This window comes from Xenopus laevis, chromosome 6L (genome assembly GCF_017654675.1).
Source record: "Xenopus laevis strain J_2021 chromosome 6L, Xenopus_laevis_v10.1, whole genome shotgun sequence".
Taxonomy (NCBI): Eukaryota; Metazoa; Chordata; class Amphibia; order Anura; family Pipidae; genus Xenopus; species Xenopus laevis.
Window position 1 is genome coordinate 127,726,922 of NC_054381.1, and position 26,578 is coordinate 127,753,499.

Sequence of the window (26,578 nt, forward strand, 5' to 3'; positions counted from 1 at the left end):
AAATGAAATAGGTATCGATATTAAACATTATAAAAAAAAAAACTAAACGGCAAAATGTCTCTTGTACAGTTGTCCGGAGCCTTAAAAGAGAACTACAGCTTACAGGCTAAAGATGCGGCGACCACAGAGCTTTACCAGCAAAGGTCCAAAGATGCCCCAGTAGTTCCCCCATATTCTTTTCTGCTGATTAAAAGCACATGTCCTGCACTGCTGTCAGTTACCTGAGCATAGGGTCCAACTCACAATATACAATATAAGTCACAATGCCCATTTTTACCCCGATTTGTTTTTTACGATTTAGTTCTCCTTTAACGTCACATAACTGTAAGAGTTTGGATTCAGTTCAGCTGAGCAGCTAAGGCTGAATCTTAATCCTGGAAAATGTACAAGGATTCAGCACAATACCAAACAAAAACCTGAGTTTGGTGCATAACTAAAATTAACAATGCAGATAAAATGGTAATTAATGAATAATTACAGATATAAAACAATAATTGCCTTTCTTGCCTGAGTGTCGTTAGAGGAAACAGACAATCTATCATCGGGTAAGGATGGGGTGTAGGCCATAGATATAGGAGTTCCGGGTATCCCATTTGCATGTATACTATCCCCATCACTGGTATCTTCTGATATCCTTGTCGTACTTTCAGTGCTGACAGTCTCCTCCTCTGCGTGAAAATAAGTAATAATAACATTTAAAACCAACCGCCCTTCAGTAACATAGCAGATGAGGTTGACTAAAGAAGCACATTACCCCTGTTCAACCTGTCTAACTGCTATTTGATCCAGAGGAAGGCAAATATACATTATTTAAGGTACTTGACAATTCTATGTATCTTAACAATTAAGAAAGAACTGCCCTTCTCTTTACTTAGGCTAACCCTCCGCTCTATATTTTTAAATATTAAAGTTGTAACTCAAATGGTCATCTTAAACGTATGTACTGCTTCTTTAAGCTTGTTCAGATGACGACTGTATCTGTTTGTTTGATTGAAATGTATAAACTAAAGAGATTTAAAAAAAAAAAAAAAAAAAAAAAAAAGAAAGAAAGAACTGCCCTATCTATCAAGGAGAAATTAATTTATACAGATTACATATGCTAAATTACGGCTGTGGCACATGGGACAATCTAAAGTGTTTTGCCTGGCAGTTTTTTCCTAATTAAAAATTGTATCAAAATTCCCAGATTTACCCTTCATTATCCTTTATAAAGCTCACTTATAATGCCAGTAAAAGTGCATTTTTAATTGATCCTCACGGGGCAATGGACAGTGTATGTATGTATGTATGTATGTATGTATAACTTTATTTGTAAGTGGCTGTTAAGGAGCTGCAGCATTGTACAATGCATAAAAGTACAATATATATATATAAAAGTATACACTTCGAAGACAAGTCACACAATAAATATACACATAATTCATATCAGGACAAAGTGATTTGTGGCAAGAGACACAGTGGGAAGGAGGTCCCTGCACCGTAGAGCTTACAGTCTAAGTCAGTGATCCCCAATTGTTGCTCCCAGTGGTCTAAAAGTAGGTGTTTATTTTTGAATTCTTGGCTTGGAGGCAAGGTTTGGTTGCATAAAAACCAAGTGTACTGCCAAACAGAGCCTGCTAGGCTGCTAGTCCACATAGGGGATACCAAATGGCCAATCACTGCACCTATGTGGCACCCCAGGAATATTTTAATGCTTGTGTTGCTCCCAAACTCTTTTAACATTTGAATGTGGCTCATGGGTGAAAAAAGGTTGGGGACCCCGGCCTAAGTGATGGGTGTTCTGATGCTATCCTACAAAGAAAGAAAAAAATATGGCAGGCAAATTACCCCCCAAATGTGCCTTTGCCCTTTGTTTATTCTATGCTCTCTTTTTTTATTCCTCTCTGAGTCACACAGAGGAGTGCAAAAATAGTCAATAAAGGGAGTATGGGATACAATTAAAGCGAATAAAACTTGAGTAAACATGCAGTGCACATAAAACCATAAATACCTAAAACACTTCTCATTTTGTCATATGGGTCGTGTGTGAGCAACTATAAGCACTCATACACATGCTGACTCATTGCTGCCAGTAGAGAACACCAGCCAGCATGCAGAGCTTCCCTTTCTACTAAATTGGAAGTCATCTATACTGACTGCTGCAGCATTTTCATTGTTGTCAATTGTTGTTGTCAATTCCATGTGTCTTTTTGTGCTAACAACTTTAATACAGGTATGGGACCCATTAATCGGAATGCTCGGGACCTGGGGTCCAGATAAGGGATCTTTCTGTAATTTGGATTTTCATACTTTAAGGAATCATCTAAATATTAAATAAACCTAACAGGATTGTTCAGCATCCAATAAGGATTAATGACATCTTAATTGGGGTCAAGTACAAGGTACTGCTGTTTCATTATTACAGAGAAAAAGGAAATCATTTTTAAAAATTTTAATTATTTTTTTTATTATTTTCTTAAATGGAGTCTATATATATATATATATATATATATATATATATATATATATATATATATATATATATATATATATATATATATATATATATATATATATATATATATAGAGTGAAGAACCGGCACTCACGATATGGAAGTAATCTGTGCCTGGGTGCAGTCGTCATACGGGAGAATCAATAGAAGAAGTGGAGATCGCACTCGCAGGTCTTAAGTGTAGTAAATAGCTTTTAATTGTATATATATATATATATATATATATAAGTCCATCCAGTGTATGCACTCTTACCAGGTATTCCAAACAATTCAGGGTGCGTGGGTCAATATTGTTCAGACAAGATAATCAAAGGACTCGCACTCCAATTTCTTTTTCGTGAATAAACGTGTTAATTTATTTTTTGTTGTATTTTTCCAACGTTTCGGCCCACATTAGGGCCTTTATCAAGGATAATGTGCATGTGTTTAAGTGTATACTTATATAGCATATAAAATTGGCGCCAAGTATGACGTCATAGGCAGAAAAAAACTTTACAATACAATATAATCCATTGTACAAACTTAAATGCAGTACCTCCAATTCACCACTAGGTGTCATAGTTGTGCTTCAAGTGCTCACAGTGATGTCACAAGAAAAGTGTCCATTTAATCAATCAAATGTGTCCATAAGCCTGCAAATTTATACAAGAATAGATACTTAGTTAACCCTTGACAGAAAACATTTCAATGTTATCCAAATATACTGTTAATGTATCAATATGTTTTTCTGTTCACCTTTATCATAGGCACAATAAACTATTTTCAAAAATAATCAGTTTTCCACTCATCTCTGTCTGGGTTAATCATTGCCAATGAGTTCCCTATCAGGTTAGAAAGCAGCTCAATACCAACTGTCCGTTGAGTCCTTTCGGACTTACACAATCGAGCTCATGTATCCAAAAAGCCTCTTTCCTCAATAATGCATTATCGGAATCTCCACCCCTTGTCCTTACTGGTACTTTCTCAATGGGCATACATCTGAAGGCGGCCGGACTGTGTTTGGCCTCTGCCCAATGTTTGGCTACCAGTTGTTGGGAGATATCTTGCTTTTTATTTTTAGCCTTTTCTTCCCTATCAGGATCTAGTGCAGCCCTGATGCTGGCCCGGTGCATTCCAATCCTCTCTTTGAGCATTCTAATGGTTTTTCCACAATAAATCAATCCACACGGACATTTGATAATATAGACCACCATAGTAGTTGTGCATGTCATCCTTTGCTTTATTTCATACTTTTTGCCTGTCCTGGGATGTAAAAAATGACTTCCTAATATTAGGCTGCTACACATCACACAGCCATTACATTTAAACACACCAGGACGCTGGGACAAAAAATGCTGCACAGGGGAGCCTATATATTTATCAACAGGATCAGATGGACTGAGGATATCTTTTAAAGATTTCCCTCTCTGGTAGCTAAACCTTGGTTTTGGTGGCAATTTCTTGGAGACCCTCTCATCACTAGCTACTAGTGGCCGGTGCTTAAGTACACATTTTCGCATGTGATCTGAACCTTCTCCATATTTGCTTACATAGTACATAGCATTTTTTTGTTGTTGTTTAGCACCTGAAGGGATATTGGCCACATTTTGCAGTGCCCCACTCTCATCTTGGTTAAGGCTTAAGGCCCATTTTTTTGTATCCTCTATGAGTTTTGTAGGATAACCCCTCTCTAGGAATCTTTTAGACATTAATTCAAGGTCCTCTACCCGTTTATATTCTTCACTAGTAATACGTATTACTCGAAGCATTTGTGATTTGGGCAAGGATTCTAATAAATGTCTCGGGTGACAGCTCTGATAATGTAAGAGGGTATTTCTATCAGTTGGCTTGACATATATGCAAGTCTCCAGTTTAGTCTCACCTTTGTAGATTCTAACATCCAAAAATTCCATACTGCTGGTATTATATTTTAGAGTGAATCTAATAGGCGTTTCCATTGTGTTCAACTGGTCCACCATTTTCTCCAATTCTATTGTGGGGCCCGACCATATATAGAAGATATCATCAATATAGCGCCTATAGAAGGCGCCATATTGTCTAAATGCTGGATGGCTCAGTATACACTCATTTTCGTATACATGCATATAGGAATTGGCATAAGCAGGTGCTACTTTACTTCCCATTGCTGTCCTGGTGCGTTGTAAAAAATACTGTTTTTCAAATTTGAAGTAATTCTTATACAGAATGAATCGCAATAGGGACAGTAAAAATTCACATGGGGGTCCTGTATAGTTCTGATTATCTGTGACCATCTTGCGTACTGCTTCAATTCCCCCCCTCATGTGGGATGCACGTGTAAAGACTATTCACATCCATGGTGACTAGAATAAAATTTGCCATGGGTAAATCAATGCTCCTGATAACCTTTAAAAAATCATTAGTATCCTTAAGGTAACTTCCCATTTGTTGTACACAAGGTTGTAAAAGGTAATCTACAAACTCAGCGATCCTTTCATTCAATGAACCATTAGATGAAATAATTGGACGCCCTGGTGGATTAATGAGGCTTTTATGTATTTTTGGCAGAGTGTATATAACAGGTCTGACAGGGTATTTAGGCAAAAAATATTCCATCATGCTTTTAGAAATCATACCACTTTTTGCTCCGTTATCAAGCAAAATTTTTAATTCATTGTGGAAGGTGTCTGTTGGATCATATGTCAATTTTACATAATTATCAGTGTTACTCAATTGCGACAACAATTCCTTTTTATAATCATAATAATCCATAAGCACCACTCCTCCACCTTTATCTGCTTTTCTAATGATAATATTTCCAATTTTTTTTTAAATCACGGAGTGCATTTCTCTGGTCTGATGGTAAATTGCCCCTTCGCCTGTCCCCTGTTTTATACCATGCTGCCATATCAATATCGAGCATACGATTAAAAGATTTAATCGAAGCGTTGGTACTGTTTGGGTCAAACATACTCTTGTTCTTAAAAGTATCCTTAGGTATAACATTAGGTACATCTACCTCACTCATTTCAGTCATATTTGTATTAGTTACAGTGTCCACAATATCAGGAAAAAGTTCCATATTAGTTGAGAGCCGCTTTGTCCCCACCGTATTATCAAAATGTTCTCTTAAGCGTAATTGTCTAGAAAATTTATAGTTATCAATTACATGGTCAAACGGTCTGTAACTCACCGAGGGGACGTATCCTAGACCCTTCTGCAACACCGCTTTCTCTGCAGATGTCAGCCGATGTGAAGACAGGTTAAAAATCATTTCTTCTTCGCTATGTTCCTGCTTTGCCCCTGTGAGCGGGTTAATACAGGTGCTGCCTCTCTTGCCCCGACGGGTCGCTTTTTTGAGCTGTTGATGGTTGGTGTCGATTCCTCTTCGCTGTTTGTTGTGCGATCTCCTAAAAAAGCAGCCCTTGTTTGAGATGATCCAGACGCGCTGTGCTCCCCCTCACTGTCTGATGTTCCACTTCCTGCTCTGCGTGATGGTGACCTCCGTGCACGCCAGTCAGCCTTCCTCCTCCTGGGTCCTAATGCACCTCCCTGCTGCCAGCGATAGACGGATCCCTCTCTGTAGTCCTGCTGTACTTTTAGACGCTTTGAGTTTTTAAATGCCAGTAATTCTGCTCTGTGTTTGCTGGTTTGCTCCTCTAATCTGCCCAGCCAATCGATTTCTTTATCAGCTTGTAGGGTCGCTTTATTCACAGTCTCAAAGGAGGAAAGATCGCTTCTCACCGATCTCAATTCTCTCCCGACTTCTTCCACCACTAGCAGAATTAATTCAAAGGAACATCGATCTAGAGTGTTACACCACCTTCTGCAGAATTCCGGATTCGTCCTTCCCAGGGTCGGTATGTTGTTTATGCGGAACCCTCTCGGTATCTTCTTTTCCCTGTAGATATGTATATATCTATCCCATATATCTTCTATATATATATCCCACACTGTTACTGTGGATACAATAGTGGTAAAATTGTAACATTGAAGAAGCACAACCTGAAAGGACCTGTATTTTCAGGCAATACTTGGCTATTGGGGGAAAACTTCAGTAGAAGGTTTGCACATGAAAGTTGTTTCTGCTGCTGTAATATCTTCTATTTTTGTGATTTTCTGTACATGCTGTGCTTGCCGTGTGATGTATATCAATTCACTCCTGTATATTGCTGGGAGAGATGTCCCAGGGCTTGTAGGGAGACAACTCTGTGCATGTCTGGGATCTCCCCTGGTGATTGCTAGCCTTTAATCAATAAAGTGAATCTGTTCATTGCTACATCCAGTTAAGTGCCAGTTATTTTTCTTTGACTATTTACTATGTAGAATCACCTATTGAGCAGCAAGCAGGAAAAACATGCTGGATAGAAACAGCTTTAAAGAGCAATTAAAAGGCAATGATATACTCCCCGTTATTTCAAGAGGGCACTCTCCCCTGAGCTCACACAATTGCACTGCCACCAAAGCAGTCTAGGTATATGGAATGCCCTACTGCCCTTGACTACACCCATGTGCATTCTAGGTTTTAACAGCCAAAGCTAATTTATACCTACTGGCTTATAAAAATGGTGGAGTGGTCCAGCACCAGAACACAAAACAGCAAAAGTTATCATTAGGAACACTAGGGTGGTAATAAGGAAGATGCCCATTCAGATACTTGATGTAACCATTTGTTACATAGGGGGCACTTTCTGCAATGTAAGCTATGCTTAGTTTCTAGTTTACTTCCTGCATATCATTTATTTCTGTGCCAGTAAATGAGCACAATGATTACTGCCATTAGTCTGTGTGCTAATGCAGCTGCCCATTCCAGCCTCCTGGAACTGAATAATCATTTAACTATTTACACCCCTTGCTACACAAAATAGAAGACACATACATGAAGCAGCAACTCCGTATAAATAAAACAGTATATATTGTAGCACCTTGAGCCAATTCTCTCATTATACTCAATAACAAACCCCAGACCACATTTTTGCTCTCTGTAAGAAATGAACTCATTATTGTTTTATATTACACATTGAGTTATATTAGAAAATAAAAGAAACATATGTTGTCTTTATCAGTATTCAACTGTTTCAATATTATGTAGAACAACCTTTTGCTGCACATAGATCATTACATCTTTTTTGGGGTACACATGTTGAATAGCAGGCTACAGTATGTGTACAGCACTGTGCAATATGTTGGCCCTCTAAAAATACATGTTAATAATAATATAAATAATAATAATAACCCTAGCTTCATTGTAGGGTATGGGACAAATATATGAACTGCTCCACAATCACTGGCCTGTATGGGAGGATGGCACAGAAGAAGCCACTACTCAAAAAGAACAATGTGCGAATGGCCTTTGCCAAAAATCAGTTGTGCGAAAGTTGTGGTAAAAGTGAGGCTGCATGAGACCAAGTCATAGATATTGGCATAAATGAATCAGGTTTTTGAAGCATGGTGCTGGATTTGTTCAGTGTAGAATTTGCTAATTAGAAAGATGACAGAATTGGTCATAGGTCTGAATATGATAGATAGACAGGATAGACAGAGATATAAGAGAGAGATGATATATAGATGAATGGATGGATAGATACGATAGATAGATAGATAGATAGATAGATAGATAGATAGATAGATAGATAGATAGATAGATAGATAGATAGATAGACTATTTACAAACCATACTAGTGGTTCAGAAAATAAAAATAGTGAGAAACAAAGATGCTAGCCTTGTATGTTACATTATGTTACATGTAAAGCTTTACTTATTAAAATAAGTATTTCACTACAGAGTTCAGCATTTCTTGAATGATACTTTGGATTACGTCCTGTGTGGTTTCTTCACAGTCATTACTGGTTTCATCCCCGATTCCCAAATCAGGTTTGGAATTATCTTAAAAGAGAAAAAAAAAAGTACCTTGTAAGGAGACTGTGCTTGTTAGTTTATTCAACATCATTTCTGTAGTTATGGGTACATATAGTTAAGAAAAAAGCCAGTAGAAGAGCTTGTACAAAGTGAAGATACAGATGTCTTAATTTACAATGAAAAGTTTTGGTTTTTTTTTCCCCCAGACTATTTGCACCATTAAATATTTTGATACTTCTAAACTGCGTAAAAATGCTGCAGAGGCACAAGCTACAATGGCAGCCCTGTGCTTGTCACCAAATCCATTGTGTTCCCATTTATAGATACAACATGGGAGCTCGAAGCTCAGTGGTTGTTATAGCTATTCATTATTATATGAGGCCCATTGTCCAGGTAACAAGATCATAAATGTGTTTTAATTGTTCTATTTATTTTTAAATAGTCACTTGGTAGACTTCTAGCCAAAAAGCACTTCGGTGCTATTTTTTTAATAATAATATTCATCTCAGTAACCTACATGTCTTCGCATTAAATGGGTTGTTCTGAGACAATTTGCAATTGGTTTTCATTTTTTATTATTTGTGGTTTTTGAGTTATTTAGCTTTTTATTCAACAGCTCTCCAATTTGCAGTTTCAGAAATCTGGTTGGCAGGGTACTAATTACCCTAGCAACCATGCACTGATTTGAATAAGAGACTGGAATATAAATAGGAGAGAACCTGAATAGAACGATGAGTAATAAAAAGCTGCACTAACTATAAATTTGTAGTCTTACAGAGCATTTGTTTTTCAGATGGGGCCAGGGTCAAAACTGAAGGCCAATTAAAAATCTGCTTAGAATTGGTCATTCTATAACATAATAAAAGTTAAAAGGTTAACCACCCCTTTAATCTGCAGCAGACTGAATAATGGAAACTGCTAATCGATTGTTAGAAGATTGCACTGCACACAATAATCTATACATCATATTTAGTTATAACTTCTATTTATATTAGGATTTTTTCAGTAATGCAGTGCATCATGTATTCATCTGAACAAACTAAATATGTCTATAAAGAAATTGCAAATGAAGTTTTTTTTGGTTTTTATTACTATCTGCTCTAGCAGGCACAAATCTTTTATCCTCTTTCAAATAAACTTCAGTCTTTGGTCTATTATATTCAATAAAGCTTTTTAATACATACATTCATGACTAGAGAGAAAGTCCAACACATGAAAGCCAGGGTATTTTTGAAAAAATATATTATGATTTCTTATTTTTGAAAGGAAATTTCAATATTGGTGCTACTTCTCCTTAAAATAAGATCAAAATATGTGCAAAGTTGATTGCTTACTTTCTGTGCACTGATCGGTTTCAGGCAGCTCATTTTCTGCAATTGAAGCATCAAATCCATTTTCTGGCTCAGCTTCTTCCTGAAGGCTATTTTCAAGGTAGTTTAAGTGTTGGTCAATATTCCCTTCATGTTCTCGAGTTAACTGGTCAGTTTTCTCCAGATGGTGCCTCATGGGTGGCAATTCCAGCTCATGGTGGCTTACTGGAGAGTGCTGAAAATGGTGTTGCTGTTTATGCCGCTCCTTTTCCATGTGTTTGGCTTCCTGAAGCTGAAGTGGTCAAATATGATCACATAGTTTGAATATATTAAAAAAAAAAGTTTTATTTAGATGCACCGAAAAATATTATGGGCAGATTACATGGAAGAACAATACTAGGGATGCACCGAATCCCGGATTCAGTTCGGGATTCGGCCTTTTTCAGCAGGAATCCAGGCCGAACCAAATCCGAATCCTAATTTGCAGAAATTGCGTGACTTTTTGTCAGAAAATAAGGAAGTAAAAATGTTTTCTCCTTCCCATCCCTAATTTGCATATGCAAATTAGGGTTCGGATTCGGTTCGGTATTCGGTCGAATCTTTCGCGAGGGATTCAGGGGTTTGGTCGAATCCAAAAAAGTGGATTCGGTGCATCCCTAAACAATACCCTGTCAGAAGAGACGTGGTGCAGAATGGCTTTAAACTTGTATATCTTAACACACCTTCTTTTAACACATATCAATCAACCATGGATCATAGTATAAAGTAGAATATTAGTATTGCCCTTGACATGCAAAGTATTTACTGTTGAATGGCTAACTTAACCTAACCCAATGTATATAATTACAATTAGAACTGCCCAAGTATGTGAAAAACTGTATCTAACATTCAGGGCCGGATTTACATAGTGGGCGCCTCTAGATCCACTGCCGTTCGTCGCCCTGTCCCCTCCCCTTTATTTGTGCAAATTTTCATCGTCTGGACTCGAGCTATGGGGATTGGCGCACGGGAAATTTAAAAAATGATTGTATATCCAGTGCAACCCCTGTGTCTTTGAACAACCCCTGTGGTTGGGCCCATGCCTAGGTGGCTTTTCCACAAATCCGGGCCTGCAAACATTACAAGATTTTGGATAAACTAGTAAAGCACCATCAAATACTGCAAATGTGAATTTGCTACAAACTGAATGACTGCAATAAGCATCTAGTGTGGAGGAACAGTGGTTAGCCCTGCTGCTTTAAAGTTATGGATCCTAGGTATATATCCAGCTAGGCTGTGCAGAAGGCTACGTCTTTTCCTAAGCCGTGGGGAGTGGCCGCTGGTCTCAAAAAACCCATGGCAGGTTATGCCCATTTTGTGCACTTTATGTCCTGCCTTGCAACTCGGAAATTATTTCTTGTTCTATCTCTTTGTTCTTCCCATACTTGTGCAGGTTTATTCCATATACTCCAGCATCCTCCCAAACTTCATAAATATACAGGTAGGTTGACTGGTTTTTGATAAAACTGACCTTAATGTGTGTGGGTGTTTTTATGAATGTGATATGGACCTTAGATTATAGGTTCCACTGGGGTAGGGACTTATGTGAACAATGTATATTCTCTTAAACGTTCTGCAGAGTCTAACTTATATATTACTATAAGGTGAACAAAACTAAAATAGCAGGAAAATTCTCGGATTATAATTAATTAATTTAGCATGAGTAAGGCACACATAAATCACTTAAGTTGCTTAAAATAAAGAATCTGTAGTTATGGCAGACAATGCGCGTCATACTCTGCTTCCCATTAACTATAATGGAACAACATTTATACTATTTCAGCTTTTTTTTGTTTGTATAATGCAATAAATGCTTTATTTACCAGTAGGTCCTTGCAGCTGACACAAGGTCGCACATTCTGATTAGAAGAAAGGAGGTTCTGCCTAAATATTCGGAAGGGGTTTTTTACAGTGAGAGCTGTGAAGATGTGGAATTCTCTCTCTGAATTAGTTGTACAGGCTGATATATTAGATAGCTTTAAGAATGGGTTGGATGGCTTTTTAGCAAGTGAGGGAATACAGGGTTATGGGAGATAGCTCATAGTACAAGTTGATCCAGGGACTAGTCCCATTGCCATTTTGGAGTCAGGAAGGATTTTCTCCCCCTCTGAGGCAAATAGGAGAGGCTTCAAATGGGGTTTTTGCCTTCCTCTCGATCAACTGGCAGTTAGGTAGGTTATATATAGACTTAAAAGGCTGAAATTGATGGATGTGTGTCTTTTTTCAACCTAACTTACTATGTTTCTATGTAAAGGATGCAACATTAGAACACTATGTTTGGCACTGAGATAAACAGTCATGTTTAGACTTTTACCATTCACGTGTGAATTTGTGGACCAACAGCTGGTATGGGATGCTTTTTACCCTTACTATAAGGTAACAGATATATGGAAATATTGACTTCTCATAATGCTGTAGTTAAAGGAATTTACTCCAATTTACCCCAAATCATACCCTAGTAGGCCATCAGGCTGGTCCCCTTTATACATCTTTAGTTTTCCCTAAGGAGCCCATCATCACAGTTTGAGAACTTTCAGCCTGCACAGTGGACATCCAGCTGTCTGTGAGGAGGGCAAAAGTAGGAAAACCCACAGACAAAGGTTTCTAAAAAGTAATTGGACTCTCAAAAAATATAAGTCAAAGCTCTCCTTTAATCTTTTAGACTGGGCCCAATTAAGCCAACCTTTTAAAAAGTCCAATGTGCAGTAAAATACAAATATTACAAATAAGACATTTCACAATGGAAATATTTTGTAAGAAAGGATACTTACAGCTTGGTTTTCCATTCGTGCAAATATTACGTTGAGCATTTGCGTTAAGGTGGCCTTGGCTGTTGTCTGATTGACAAGGTTTTTGCTGGCTAGATAGATGTTGTAGCATGTTCTTACAGCTTGCAGCACTGTGCCTTCATGTATTTCAATCTGCTGCGATGTAACAGACGTGAGTAGTGCCTGAAAGGTCATAATGATTATTTTCAATGATTTTCATGATCCCAGGGGTTTAATGAACACATTTTATTCTTTGATTGCTTGAATCATGTAACTATTGATATAATAACCTGCAACAGTTATGGCTACAACAACTGAGCTTATGTGATGAAACAGAGGGCATAAAGAGCATTGTGACACTTGAGAAAGGGAATGTAAAGCCAGAAACATGTTGTGTATCTAAGTACACTCTAATAAACACAACTACACAACACAAGTTTTGTCTTCAATAAGGATTACTTATATTTTAGTTTGGATTAAGATCAAGGTACACTTTTATTATCACACAGAAAAAGGAAATCGTTTTTAAAAATTTGAATTATTAGATTAATATGGAGTCTATAGGAGATGGCCTTCCCATAATTGAAATCTTTCTGGATAACAGGATTCCAGATTCTATAGGAAGGAAAAAAACAGAGAAGGTTTAAAGCAAATTAGCCTAAGGCTTAAAGCAATGGTACATAGGGTGCTCACAGTGAAATTCAAAACACATTGTAAATACACGTAATTATTTTACTCAACTGACGTAACTGCAGGAAAATGCCTGCTGAGTAGTAAAACCTACTGTGCTGGCAACAAGGTCCTTGACAGCAAGCGGTATATATATTTTCCACCATTGCAAATTTAGAAGTCATACAGTGTTAATAGGTTAGTGCAAGATTTCAAATATACATTTTCTCTAACAATTTATTTCTATTCTCACAAGGCCTTTGTTTACCAAGGAGCAGCCACAGAACAAGCAGTTGCCCCAATGTGTTCTACAGTCTCTGACATCATTAAATAATTGATATATAAATGTATGCTATGGTGACAAGCCAATAATAAAATACATGCACATTAGCTGCAGAAACCAGACCCTATTATCCTCTAGAAGGAGCAAATGTTGCAGATAATTGAATAGCTTTGTTTCCCACAAGTCTACAAGTGGTCTGTTATTGGCAGGTGCACACAGCGCATGTTCATTGTATAGCGGAACATCAGTTAGGGCTCTTACACACGGCCGTTTTTACCTGCGCTGTCCTACGTTGCGCTTTCTTTCGTTCAGCCGCAGGGGAGAGCCGGAGAAGACACAGTCAATTATTTTGAAGGGGGCTGTACTCACACAGACGCATGTAAGTGCCAAACGCAGGTTGGGATGCAGCATGTTGCATTTCACCTGCGTTTGGCGCTTACATGCGTCTGTGTGAGTACAGCCCCCTTCACAATAATTGAGTGTGTCTACTCCTGCGCTCCCCTGCGGCTGAATGGAAGAAAGCGCAACGCAGGGGAGCGCAGGTAAAAATGTCCGTATGCAAGAGCCCTAAGAAACGTATTCATCTTATTTCTCTTTTACAGCTAATCACAAAACAGCTTCATCTTTCAGTAGCTAAAAGTCCTACTATGAAATCAATCAGGCGGAACCTGAGAAATTGAGAATGTTTAGCAGCACAGGGAATGAGATTTTCATGCAGTGTGAAATTAAAGGTGCGATTTTGTTGGAGGTGCAAAAATCAAAAACAATGCATTTTTCAGACAGTGCCAAGTAACAAAATATCAGTTTGTGCAGTTTGTTCTAGCCATAAAGAGGAGTAGTGTAAGCAGTTACCTCAAAATGCTTAATTAACAGTGGGGAAAACAACCTACACTGTGTGTAAGATCACCCTATGGTATTTGTTATCACAGCAAGCGGAGCTAACAGATTCTGTACCGTGTCAGGAAAAAAGCAACCACTTCTTAAAGGAGATCTATCACGAAAATAAAAATTTAACACAAGCTTCATATTGCCGAAATAAGAAACTTTCTTAATACAACCAATTAAAACTTCTGCACCATTTATGAAATAATCAAGTTACCCGTCGCTCTTCCCCTCTGAACAACCTGTCTCTCTTTTTTCAGTCTTCACGCAGTAGGTGGAGTCAGTTTTTGATTGACAGGTCAAAATCTGACCCTGACCTCAGCATGAAGACAGCATGAATAGTGACAGGTTGTGGTGAGTGAGATACTGAAGAGTAACTTGATTATTTCTTAAACGGTACAGAATTTTGAATTGAATGTATTTAGTAAGTGTTTTATTTCAGTGAGATAAAGCTTATATTAAATTTTCATTTGGGCAATAGATCCCATTTAACTAAACGATCACAAAGATGCAAGAATCAAAGTCAGTAAATAGTTTTGCTACATGTAAGGCAAGTTCCAAAACAAATAATATTAAGAGCAATGGCGTCCGTGAACTCAGATGCCCTGAATCTGCACCGAGGGGTAAGTAAAGAGTTAGGGCCATTTACCATAATGCATGTGACGTCACACGCATGTGCATAACGAGCAATTCAGGCACATTTTGATTATGTGCAGGCGTGTTACCGGACATGGCTGTTTGCTCCTGGGGCTCCCTCCAGGTGCGGGTAGCGTAGCGCTGGCAGGGGGCATTTTTTAAAAAAAAACAAACTACTGTTATCCCCAACCGGAATGCAGGCTCTATTAGCCTGCACCTTTGGTTGGGGATAAAAATGTTACCCAACAGGTGCCCTTTAAATGTTTTTGTTGTTTCACAGGGTGTGTTAGTGCTCTTTCTAATATCCTTCTGTACTCTCTACAATACCCCATAACATAACATAACATAAGGACCATAACATTTATTGTAACTGGCCTATAATCATTCCATGGACTTTCTGAATAACACAGTTTTAAAGGGGTGGTTCACCTTAAAGTTAATTTTTAATATTTTAAAGAATGAACAATGCTAAGCAACTTTTCAATTGGTCTTCTATTTTTTTTTTTGAAAGCTTATCTTTCAAAAATATTGATTTTATAAACATAACACAAAGTAAGAACAAGAGAGAGACAGAAAGAAGGGTGGGCCTCCCTTTATGTTATAGGGTGTATCACGCGGTAGAGGACCAGGTTAGGAGCTTTTCTTTACCACTAAGTCAAATAGCAGCAGTATCGGTTTGTGTTTCTGTAAGCCACCAATCCCAGATTTTTTTTTGAATTTGTCTTGGCATCCACGTGTTATATACGTCAATATGTGGCTCGGAAGAATGTCATTGATAATTTTTACCCAGAATGCTAAGGTAGGAGGTTCCAGGGATTTCCATTTAAATATAATAGTTTCTCAATATGTCCCAAAAGACAAAATGCAGGTGTCCGTATAGCTGGGAGTCCCAAAGAAGCATTGATAAATGCAGGAATTGCACTCCAGTATTGTTGAATTTTAGGGAACTCCCAAAATACATGAATTACATTTGAAACACAGGTCAGGGTACCCTTGGTATATTTGTGCCAGCCTGTGTGGGGTCAGGTATTTAGAAACTTGGTGTGTATGTAACGGTCCCTAACTGATGTTAGTTTCTGGTTATTTGCTCAAGAATATCCTTCCAGGTTTCTGCCTCCAAAGAAGGAAAGTCTTGGGCCCATTTATGGCATAATTGGGGGTGGCTGGGGTGGGCCAGGGGTGTTGCAATACATGCAGGAAGCATTTTGTTTTCCAGGTGGTACAGGAGAGCAGTGGGCTAATAATTGCGGCCCCATGAGGGGGTGGAGTGCTCTGCTAACTATGAAGCATGGGGCCACATGATTACTGATGGCAGCCCTGGATCTAAGCAAATGTCTTGGGATTTTAAAGGCAGAGCACAGACCAAGACTGAAATACCCAGTGCTTTATCCAAACAACTCCAGCTATCACCCATTTACAGTGTGGGGGTTAAGATTAAACTTAATCACTTATTGTGGTGATAGCCACCTATGTTTTTGCTCATTGCAGACTTAGCACTTTCCCCAGCTGTTTCACCTTTCTGTTCTGCATTATGTTGGACCAAATGGATGTTACGAGTGATCACTGTTCAAACAGCACTGTCTCTGGTCTGACAAGTTAAACACTGTCCAAAGGGTAGCTGAAAGCCCAGCCCATTACCCAGCCCATTACCCAGCCCATTACTCAGCCCATTACTCAGCCCATTACTCAGCCCATTACTCAGCCCATTACTCAGCCCATTACTCAGCCCATTACTCAGCCAAGCACAGAGACAAGATCAACAAAGTGCGGAGTCTGGTGAGTTAAGCAAACATTGTTCAATAAAACTAACAGCACTACCTAGCAGCAATTACCTGTAAAAAAAATCCAGTGTTGTTTTTCTTTTAGTATTGTAAGCAACGCTTAGGATTCTTACACATGGGTGTTTTTATGCATTAGATGCAGGTTTGAGCGCACCTGAGTGCAAAAGCTAACGGATTCCTTTATATCTGCCTGTTTATGCTCACCTGGGTACACCTAAAACACCACCATTTTCTGTACCTGGGTCTAAAAAGAAGAATAGAGTTGGCACATTATCTTGTGCCACTTCAGATCCTTTTCTCTGCAATCACAGACACCTAGCAGACACCATTTGAAATCCAATTCTCCTTTAAACTGTGCATTCTCCTGACTGATCTGCAGCAGTGTGAGAACAGTCCATCAATCTCAATGAGCTACTCTCTTTTCAGAGTGGAAACTTCGAGCAAATTCGGAAAACGAAGTGCCGCGTGTTTCATAACGCAGGCGACTCTCATTACACCCAGCGCAAGAGAAGAGGAAGCTCAAATAAGTGGTGATTAGTCGCCAGGCGCTGAATCTCCCTGAATCGCCTGGTGTGGACTAAGCCTAAAACGACTTTGACTAGTTGCTATTGGGAACTATCCCTTTGTTTATATCTATTGTTTTGAAAGCGGCATAAACTATATCGCTATGCAAACAGCTATTATCTGATAGGAGCTTAGAAAGTTTGTCAGCTTTGATTTTATCACAGGACTGCTGTCCATCTGGGCACATTAGTGACCTTTCTTTAGTACATTCATTTGATGCTAGTTTTTATGGGTTTTTGGCTACACTCACTGTATGCTACTTTTTCAAGAGCTTTAAGGTGGCCATAGAGGCACACATAATATCGTAGGAAACAAATTTCCGTACGATATTCGGTGCGTGTATGGTGGGAAAAGATGTGACCGATATCGGCAGAAGACTTGGATGTCGGTCGGCTCGTTGATCGGGCTGGATGGAAAATTTTGATCAGGTGCCTTTGAAGGCACCAGAACATCGGCCATTGTTAGTGCTGAATCGTCAGATACAGGTAGAATTCTATTGTTTCTACCTGTATATCTGACGATTCAGCTCTACACGTGTATTTTGAAACAAACTATCTTTGTTGGGAGATTTTTTCAGGAAAAAACTTAGGACCTTTAACAAGGACCGAAACGTTGGACATTGATGCAACAGAAATAAAAGAAATTTTTTTATATATGGGAGTGCTGGTTCTTTTGAACATTACGTTACATATATCCCAACCGTGCACCTTGGAGTGCGGATACTCACTGGACTGTGAGATATATATATATATATATATATATATATATGGATCATTTCATACACAAAAATGCAGTAGTTCAAGGGGGGGGGAAATTACTACTGCCAATGAAAAGTGAGAAATAGCCGAATTGTTGTTATAAAAGAATAGATAAGAAGGTTCATGAGCAAGCTCATATTCACTTTGCTTCCTTACCCACTGGATGCAACTGCTCATATATCAACAATGAAACCTCAAAGAAAAAAAATCACATTTAGATAAGAACAGGAGAAAAGGAAGCAGATGAAACACCCATTTATCATCCTTTTTTCCTTAACAGATGCTGCTTCAACCCAGAAAGGAATGGAGAGCTCTGCGTGAGCTAATGATATTGATTAACTTAATTATATGTTGTCTTTGCACGAGTCTGTGTATAGCTACATTACAACTCTTCCTCCATATACCGAGCAGAAGCATTGCTTGCAGGAAACAGACCTGCACTCATTCATGTCAATACACAGTCGCTTAACAGGACTTGTGTAATAAGCATGTATATATTTTAAGAGATAAAGAATAGCATTAAGTTTAATACAAACAACATGTTATCATCCGTGTGTTACACTGAGGTCTAAAAAGAAAAACAACTGTATTAAAAGAAAAAAATTGGGACAACTATTATCAGAATGTGTGCCCTTAGGTAAATTCTTAAACCAAATTGATTTGCTTGTCATCACCCAAAGAAAATATGTGCCCCTGTTAATCTGTTGAAAGGCCACACATCTTTCATGTGCCCCGTTGTGACTGAACAGTGAAGTCTCTTTGCAATATTGCAACCTGCCTGCACACTGAGCATGACAGAGGCAGATAAAAGAAGCATTGTTTACACTGATCTTTCCTGAAATCCAGGCCTCACAAAGCTTTCTTTGCCCTACCAAGCCCTGTCTCATTCTCTCCTCTTCAGCACAGCAACTCTGCCTCCAATACTTGATACTAGGCATGAATTTTAAATGATAGTACAGTAATGCAACACTTTATTTTTACCTCCCCTCCCCCTATGTCATTCCATATATATTCCCTTTCACCTACTTCATGCTTTGTTTTGCCACAGACGGGGCTAATACAGACTCCTTAGTAAGAAAAAAAGAGAGAGTAGATCACAGAATTAACAAACAGTTAAAGCTGCACAGTCCTACATTAGTTTAAAATTTGCATGTTTATAGGGTGTTAAATATAAAAACGTCTCAAGGAGCGCTATACAAAATTTATTTTAAATCCTTTCTCACCCTGTAACGACTATGACCTGGGTGTAAAAACCCCGGGTCCAACACTTCAGCATAAGCCACAATATATATGGAAGCCGCCTGAAGACGGGAAAACACTCACCCGACGTGTCAAGTGGTCCGGGTGCATCCCCCGAACCCGTAGCAATGGGTGTGTTATATGTAATATGAAGAAGATCGGCAAGAACTCCGGAAACCTCTCTTTTGGTAGAATTCAGCTTTTATTTCAACGAGTTAAAACCATTACATCCTGACGCGCGAAGTTTCCAGAGTGCTTACCGATCTTCTTCATAGAGTAGATCACAGCATTTCTAATATCATCATCATCATCATCATCATTTATTTATATAGCGCTGTCAAGATACGCAGTGCTTTAATGCAGTTATAGCAAACAGGGACTAAATGGTGGATAACAGACAAGGATTACAGAATACAATAGGGTTAGAAGGACCTAGAGATTAGAGTTTACAAACTAAAAGGTTATAATATATACCACAACTGGATCCTGACGATACAGCCTTGATGAAGGTTTTCATATTTCATGAAATACTCATTCAAAGGCACGAATTTAAACTTTTTTAGCATTTACAGTCATATGAAAATGTTTGGGAACCCCTCAGCCTGTATAATAATATACTCCACTTTTAACAAAAAAGATAACAGTGGTGTATGTCTTGCATTTTTAGTGAAGAGGTATTCAGCTGTATGAAAATAAATCAAATGTGAAAAACAGTCTGTGCAAAAATGTGGGTATCCTTGTAATTTTGTTATATTGAATACGTGTAACTGCTCATTACTGATTACTGGCAACACCAAATTGGTTGGATTAGCTTGTTAAGCCTTGAACTTCATAGGCAGGTGTGCCCAATCATGAGACAAGGTATTAAAGGTGGCCAATTGCAAGTTGTGCTTCAGTTTGACTCTCCTCTGAAGAGTGACAGCATGGGATCCTGAAAGCAATTCTGAAAAGATCTGAAAACAAAGATTGTTCAATATCATGGTTTAAGGGAAGGCTACAAAAAGATATCTCAGAGGTTTAAACTGTCAGTTTCAACTGTACGGAATGTAATTAGGAAATGGAAGGCCACAGGCACAGTTGCTGTAAAACCCAGGTTTGGCAGGACAAGAAAAATACAGGAGCAGCATATGCGGAGGATTGTGAGAATGCTACAGACAACCCAAATATCACCTCCAAAGACCTGCAAGAACATCTTGCTGCAGATGGTGTATCTGTACATTGTTCTACATTTCAGCACAAAAAAACATCTGTATGGCAGGGTAATGAGAAAGAAGCCCTTTTTGCACTTGTGCTACAAACAGTCACTTGTATGCAAAAGCTCATTTAGACAAGCCACAGTCATTTTGGTACAAAGTGCTTTGGACTGATGAGACAAAAATTTAGTTATTTGGTCATAACAAAAAGTGTTTTGAATGGCAGAACACCACCTGCTACCTACTGTCAAATGTGGTGGAGGTTCCATCATGCTGTGGGGCTGTGTGGCTAGTTCAGGGACTGGGGCCCTTGTTAAAGTCGAGGGTCGGATGAATTCAACCCAATATGAACAAATTATTCAGGATAATGTTCAAGCATCGGTCACAAAGTTGAAGTTACGCAGGGTTTGGATATTCCAACAAGACAATGACCTTAAACACACTTCATAATCTACAAAGGCATCTATGCATAGGGTGAAATACAATATTCTGGAATGGCCGTCACAGCCCCCTGACTTGAATATCATCAAAAATCTATGGGATGATTTGAAGCAGGCTGTCCATGCTCGGCAGCCATCAAATTTAACTGAACTGGAGAGATTTTGTATGGACGAATGGTCAAAAATACTGCCATCCAGAATCCAGACACTTATGAAAGGTTATAGGAGGTGTCTAGAGGTTGTTACATTTGTAAAAGGAGGCTCAACTAAGTATTGATGTAATATTTCTGTTGGGGTGCCCAAATTTTGTTATGATACATATTGCATATTTTCTGTTAATCCAATAAACTTTATGTCACTGCTGAAATACTACGGTTTCCATAAGGCATGTTGTATATTAAAAGGAGGTTGCTACTTTGAAAGCTCAGCCAATGATAAACAAAACTCCAAAGAATTAAGAGGGGTTCCCAAACTTTTGACTGTATATAAAAGGTATGGGACCTGTTATCCAGAATGCTCCTGTCCTGGGGTTTTCCGGATAACGGATCTTTCCTTAATTTAGATCTTCCTACCTTAAGTCTACTAGAAAATCATGTTAGGATCAAGTACAAGGTACTGCTTTATTATTACAGAGAAAAAGAAAATAATTGTTAAAAATGTTATTTGTTTGATTAAACATAATAAATCTGTGCATTTTATTCAAACCGACAGTAACATGCATGGTCTGAATGGTTAATGAGGCAATGTATGGGATCAGGAGCAGTCAGATCTAATCCTGCTTATTCACCCTAAACCCTCCCAGACCTGTTACTGTGTGCTACTGCCTCACTGAGTCCCATCCACACCGGAATGACATGACAAGAAGAAGGAGCGTCACACAATTACCTGCTCCACACTGCTCACTAGTTATACGAAGTTATTTTAGATCGGAATAAGTAAGTCTGGATCACTGAATATGAGAAATGCGGAATAAAGTTGCACAGTTTATTTTACGAAGGAGAATGCACAGTTTATTTTACGAAGGAGAATGCACGGTGTATAAAAGGATTGTGATTTACACAAGGCCACAACTTTTAGTGTGATGTAGAGAGTGATATTCTGAGACAATTTGCAATTGGTTTTCATGTTTTTTTATTTGTGTTTTTTTTTTTTAGTTATTTAGCTTTTTATTCAGCAATTCTCCAGTTTGTAATTTCAGCAATATGGTTGCTAGGTTCCAAATTACCCTAGCAACCATGCATTGATTTGACTAAGAGACTGGAATATGAATAGAACATGGCTTGAATAGAAAAAGGAGTAATAAAAAGTAGCAATAACAAATGTAAAAAGCATTTGTTTTTAGATGGGGTCAGTGCACCCCCATTTAAAGCTAGAAAGAGTCAGAAGAAAATTGCAAATAATTCAAAAACTATAAAAAAGAAATAATTAAGACCAATTGAAAAGTTGCATAGAATCAGCCTTATAACATACTACCATAAAGGTGAACCACCCCTTTAATAACGTGTGTGCAGCTAAGGTATTCATATTGCAAATCCTTTATAAATGGCACGGCATCTTCTCCCCACTCACCATTTAAGGTGTTACTAATATTCAAATGTTTCCGGGAATGACACTTGTTTGAAAAATAAAATAAAACCTCACTTTCCTTATTAATCATTTCAACAACCTTCTGTTCACTCCCTCCAGACTGGTTACCAAGTAAGCACCTAGGTGGGTTTTAGTGGGTTCCAGTAGCATTGTAAATCAAACAATCTCCCAGTGGTATATAGAGCCTTCCTATAACATTTACAGGCTAATTCACCCTATACAGGCACTGCTAGGCACAAGAAAAAGTTTTGTATGACAATCTAATGGATCCACTGATATTATGTGTTTTAATTTTGAGACTAACCTAAACAGCTGCATATTTTGATATCACATCACATAGTGTGTGTCATACCATCTGTTTATAACAAAACACACTGATTCCTAGAAGTCTTTTTCAGCTTACTACGAGGATCCACTTGGATGGCTTACTATTGCCTACTATACCTGGAATTTGTTTGTAGTACATATAAGGATTTATTGCAGTCTTTGATGCAAGTTTTGCTGCAACACACATCCTATCAACAGTGTATATGGTTGCCACACCATTAAGATTGACACTTATATAAAAGTTTTAGGAAGTAAGACACAACTATCCCCGCTTATAACATAAGCACGTTATTGCAACACCACCAACAAATGCAATTCATTCCTCAAACCCGTAAAGTTCAAGAAAAACCCAGGGCAATAATAAGGTGGTAACTGAAATACCATTTACAGAAGTGTAAATACAGGATTTTATAGGGATAGCCAAAGAGCCACAGTTTTCAGGTTCTGTTTGCATTGCTGTCAAGCTACAAACTTTATCACTGAAGCACCTCACACACCAATTCTGTCACACAAAACCCAAGTGCACCTGCTGTCACCAGCACACAGTTACATAGTTAAATTGGACTGAAAAAAGACAAAGTCCATCAAGTTCAACACCTCCAAATGAAAACCCAGCATCCATACACACACCCCATCCATACACAGACAGTGCACAGAGTACAAGCATACTAATATTTTAATTTCTTTTTGGTTTTATAAGAAAAAAACAACTTTTGTACGCCCTTTTGGAAGCAATGTAAGCCTTTTTCAAGGTACTGTGTGGTACTGTGCAGAGAGAAGTGGTTGGTTATAATAAGTGCAAAATTAAATTCTTGTGCACAGCACAATTTTTTGTTTGTGTATTTGCCTCAAATTTGTGAGAGGGCATGAGAGCATGGCTTAGAGAGAACACTGCAGTGTACCTGCTGCCAACTGTAAGTAAACAGTACATCTCCTGCACCAACCCCACAGACGGTGCATCTGCAGCAATGCCACAGACGGCCCATCTCCTGCACCAACCCCACAGATGGAACATCTTATGTCATTGGGTTCTACAAGCACAATGTGTCAAGTAAATGTTCAGGTAAAAGTTGTAGGAGCAGGGTGACCCATGGTACTTCCTGTGTCCATGCTGCAGAATATTTTGCCATTGGTTGATACTGGAAAGTAACATACTACAAATAAGAGGTATTTTATTAAAAGAAAAAAAAAAAACCCTAGCAAACCCTTGGCTACAGACTACCGCTCTAACGCTTATCACTTCAATTCAGAAGGAGACCCATACAGACCTTAGACATCCTTCTATTAGTATATCATGCAAACACCTTGCAACTCTTAAAAGTAGTGTACACAATATGCACCTGCTTTTAATGAGACACTTTATTCCTCCTGTCTATGGAACACACAGTATGCACCTCCTGCTATGCATTGCATACTATATACACTTTACAGGACACAAGCATGCATGCACCTTCTGCAATACACAAGCAAAATATGCAGTATGCACTTCCTGTCACACAAATACACTGTATGCACTTCCTCTCACGTGGACAATAAGCAATTACCCCATACACGTGTGCATCACCTGTCACACAAGAAAAGTATGCACCTCCTCCCATCAGTGGGGCAACAATATACACCTCCCTTCTCACCTAATCCTGACATGCACTCATTGTGTCAGTGGAACGCACAGCACGTACTTCCTGTCACACTCACACACAGGAGCAGTATGGATCTCCTGTCATATACAGAATGCACCTTCTGGTGTGTGTACACAAACATGCACAGTATGTACCTACTGTCTCACACACAGTATGCACCTGATTTCACTCTCACTCACACACAGTAGACACCCACTGTCACTCACACTTACACATAAAGAATGCAGCCCTGTCACACACACACAGTAAGCACGTAACATAAGACACAAAGCGTGCCCCTCCTGTCACATTCAGTAAACACCTCCGGTACGTGAGGCCACGGTATCCACCCTCTGCCACACACACTGTGCACTTCCTGTGTCAGGTACAAAGCCAGTGGCCTGTCTCAGTAACAACATGTCTCCCCCACACACACTGCCCCCGGGTCTCACCTAGCGCCACCTCACACGCTTTCCGTAGCTGACTGTGGTGCGCTCGCTTCACCTCCTTATCGCTAAGGATCTTATCCAGAGCTCTGGTCAGAAACATGTCGCTGTCTCTCCCGGCGCCTACTATTCCGTTTCACAAAGAGGGGTGCGTGTCCAGGGAGCGGGGGTCTCCCCCTCGGTTAATTCCAGGCGCTTTCTAGGACTCCAGGTTGAGGGTGTTACAGTCGGGGGGCCACCCCATTACAGCCAGTCACTGCACCTGTCACCCTCGGGCGCCTCCTCCGGCAGTTGCTTGGGGTGTTCCGTGGGCGGTGCTGCTGAGGAGTGGGCTGCGCTGTGGGGTCTGGATGCGCTGAGGCTTCTTAGGGAAGCTGGACTCTTCTTCCTCTCGCCATGTTGGAAGGAAGCGACGTCATAAGTAGGCCCCGCCCATAGCAGGTACTGCAGCAGCACCAGGGGGAGGGACGCGGAGAGATCGAGGAGTGTGGGGCACGGAGAGTCGGCCTGGGCGGTCCATACAGCTGGGACTGGCTGCTACTTGCGGCTCTCCAGCTCTGCAACGATGCGCTCCTCCGCCTGCACACAGTGACACTTGCAGAGAGTTGTAGTTCCGCAATAACTGGAGCAGCCTGTAACTGTTGCTTCGCGTCTCTTTATTATCCCAGGCAAAAGCACAGCCCTTTCAAACGTCAATTTTATATTCAGTTTTGCTTTGTGGGACTATTCCCTTCAAGCGCATGGACAGTGCACGCTGCGCCCTCATTACTATGTGTGAGTTACTCTTGTGTCTTTCTAGTTTGGACAGCTAGGCAGGTGGGTAACAGCAGTACTAATAGCAGTACTAATAGCAGTACTAATAGCAGTACTAATAGCAGTACTAATAGCAGTACTATGTGCTCACATATTTCCCTCCCCCCCTAATTAGCATATGCAAAATAGGATTCGGTTCACCCAGCCTGGATTCAGCCGAATCCGAATCTTGCTGATAAAGGCCAAATCCTGGATTCGGTGCATCCCTAGTAGGGGGGGTAGGGTTTTTATAATTAAGGGTTTGGATCTCCTTTAAGGCTAGTTCTTTATTGCAAACTTTGTTGCAAGACAGTTTTTATTTGGTATGAAATCTGTATATTCAGTGTATTCACCCACTTACAAATCAGAGCTGCGTAATATGTTGGCACTTTATAAATGCTGATGATAATAATTACTTGAGGTAATGTGGCATTAAGGAAAGAGCTCTTTCCCTGGTCTCAAACACACCTTAAATCCCTAAAGTCCTTTTCAGGATAATACAAAAAATTAATTTTTTCCCCACCCTTAATTTGCATATGCAAATTAGGGGTTGGTTCGGTATATGGCCGAATCCAAAATAGTGGATTCGGTGCATCCCTAAATTTAAAGGTGTATTTTGAGACCAAGTTATTCTGAAAGTATACAATTTTATTTAACAATTAAAAAATCTTGCAATTAATATCTGGCCTGCCAGAAACACAATAAATAATATAAATACATAAAAGATATTTATCAAATTGCTTCAGGTATTATAATAATTGTGTCATTCTCCCTGTTTGTAATGCTGCATCTCCATAGCACAGGATTTTTATTACTCCCCGTCGGAAAGTAATAATAGAATTTTACTGCTTCCAGAATCTATAATTGATTAGTACAGAGTCTGAACCACCTCGGGGCAGTTGGGAGAACCTTTGTTGTAGGCAAGTATATGCAGA

The 26,578-nt window shown here is 39.1% G+C and overlaps 1 protein-coding gene across 4 annotated transcripts; it reads right to left on the reverse strand.

Annotated features, from left to right (window-relative positions):
* Positions 1 to 508: 508 nt before the first annotated feature.
* LOC108719286 (brefeldin A-inhibited guanine nucleotide-exchange protein 1) lies at positions 509 to 25,299 on the reverse strand. Of its 4 annotated transcripts, XM_041566473.1 has the most exons (6): positions 24,858 to 25,299; positions 12,431 to 12,610; positions 9,645 to 9,912; positions 8,230 to 8,337; positions 3,028 to 3,130; positions 509 to 668 (listed from the first exon to the last, which is right to left on the reverse strand). In XM_041566473.1, the coding sequence occupies exons 2-5, from the start codon at positions 12,467 to 12,469 to the stop codon at positions 3,099 to 3,101; spliced, it is 447 nt and encodes a 148-aa protein (XP_041422407.1). In that variant the 5' UTR covers positions 12,470 to 12,610; positions 24,858 to 25,299; the 3' UTR covers positions 509 to 668; positions 3,028 to 3,098. The 4 variants fall into 4 exon arrangements, with proteins under 4 accessions (XP_041422407.1, XP_041422405.1, XP_041422404.1 ...); XM_041566471.1 differs by lacking the exon at positions 24,858 to 25,299 and having other exon boundaries at positions 12,431 to 12,891; XM_041566472.1 differs by lacking the exons at positions 509 to 668; positions 3,028 to 3,130; positions 24,858 to 25,299 and having other exon boundaries at positions 7,343 to 8,337; positions 12,431 to 12,891.
* Between the last annotated feature and the right edge of the window lie 1,279 nt (positions 25,300 to 26,578).

Excerpts from the sequence above, each read along its gene's own strand:
- LOC108719286 (XM_041566470.1), bottom strand. The coding sequence starts at position 4,774 with ATGAGGGGGGGAATTGAAGCAGTACGCAAGATGGTCACAGATAATCAG.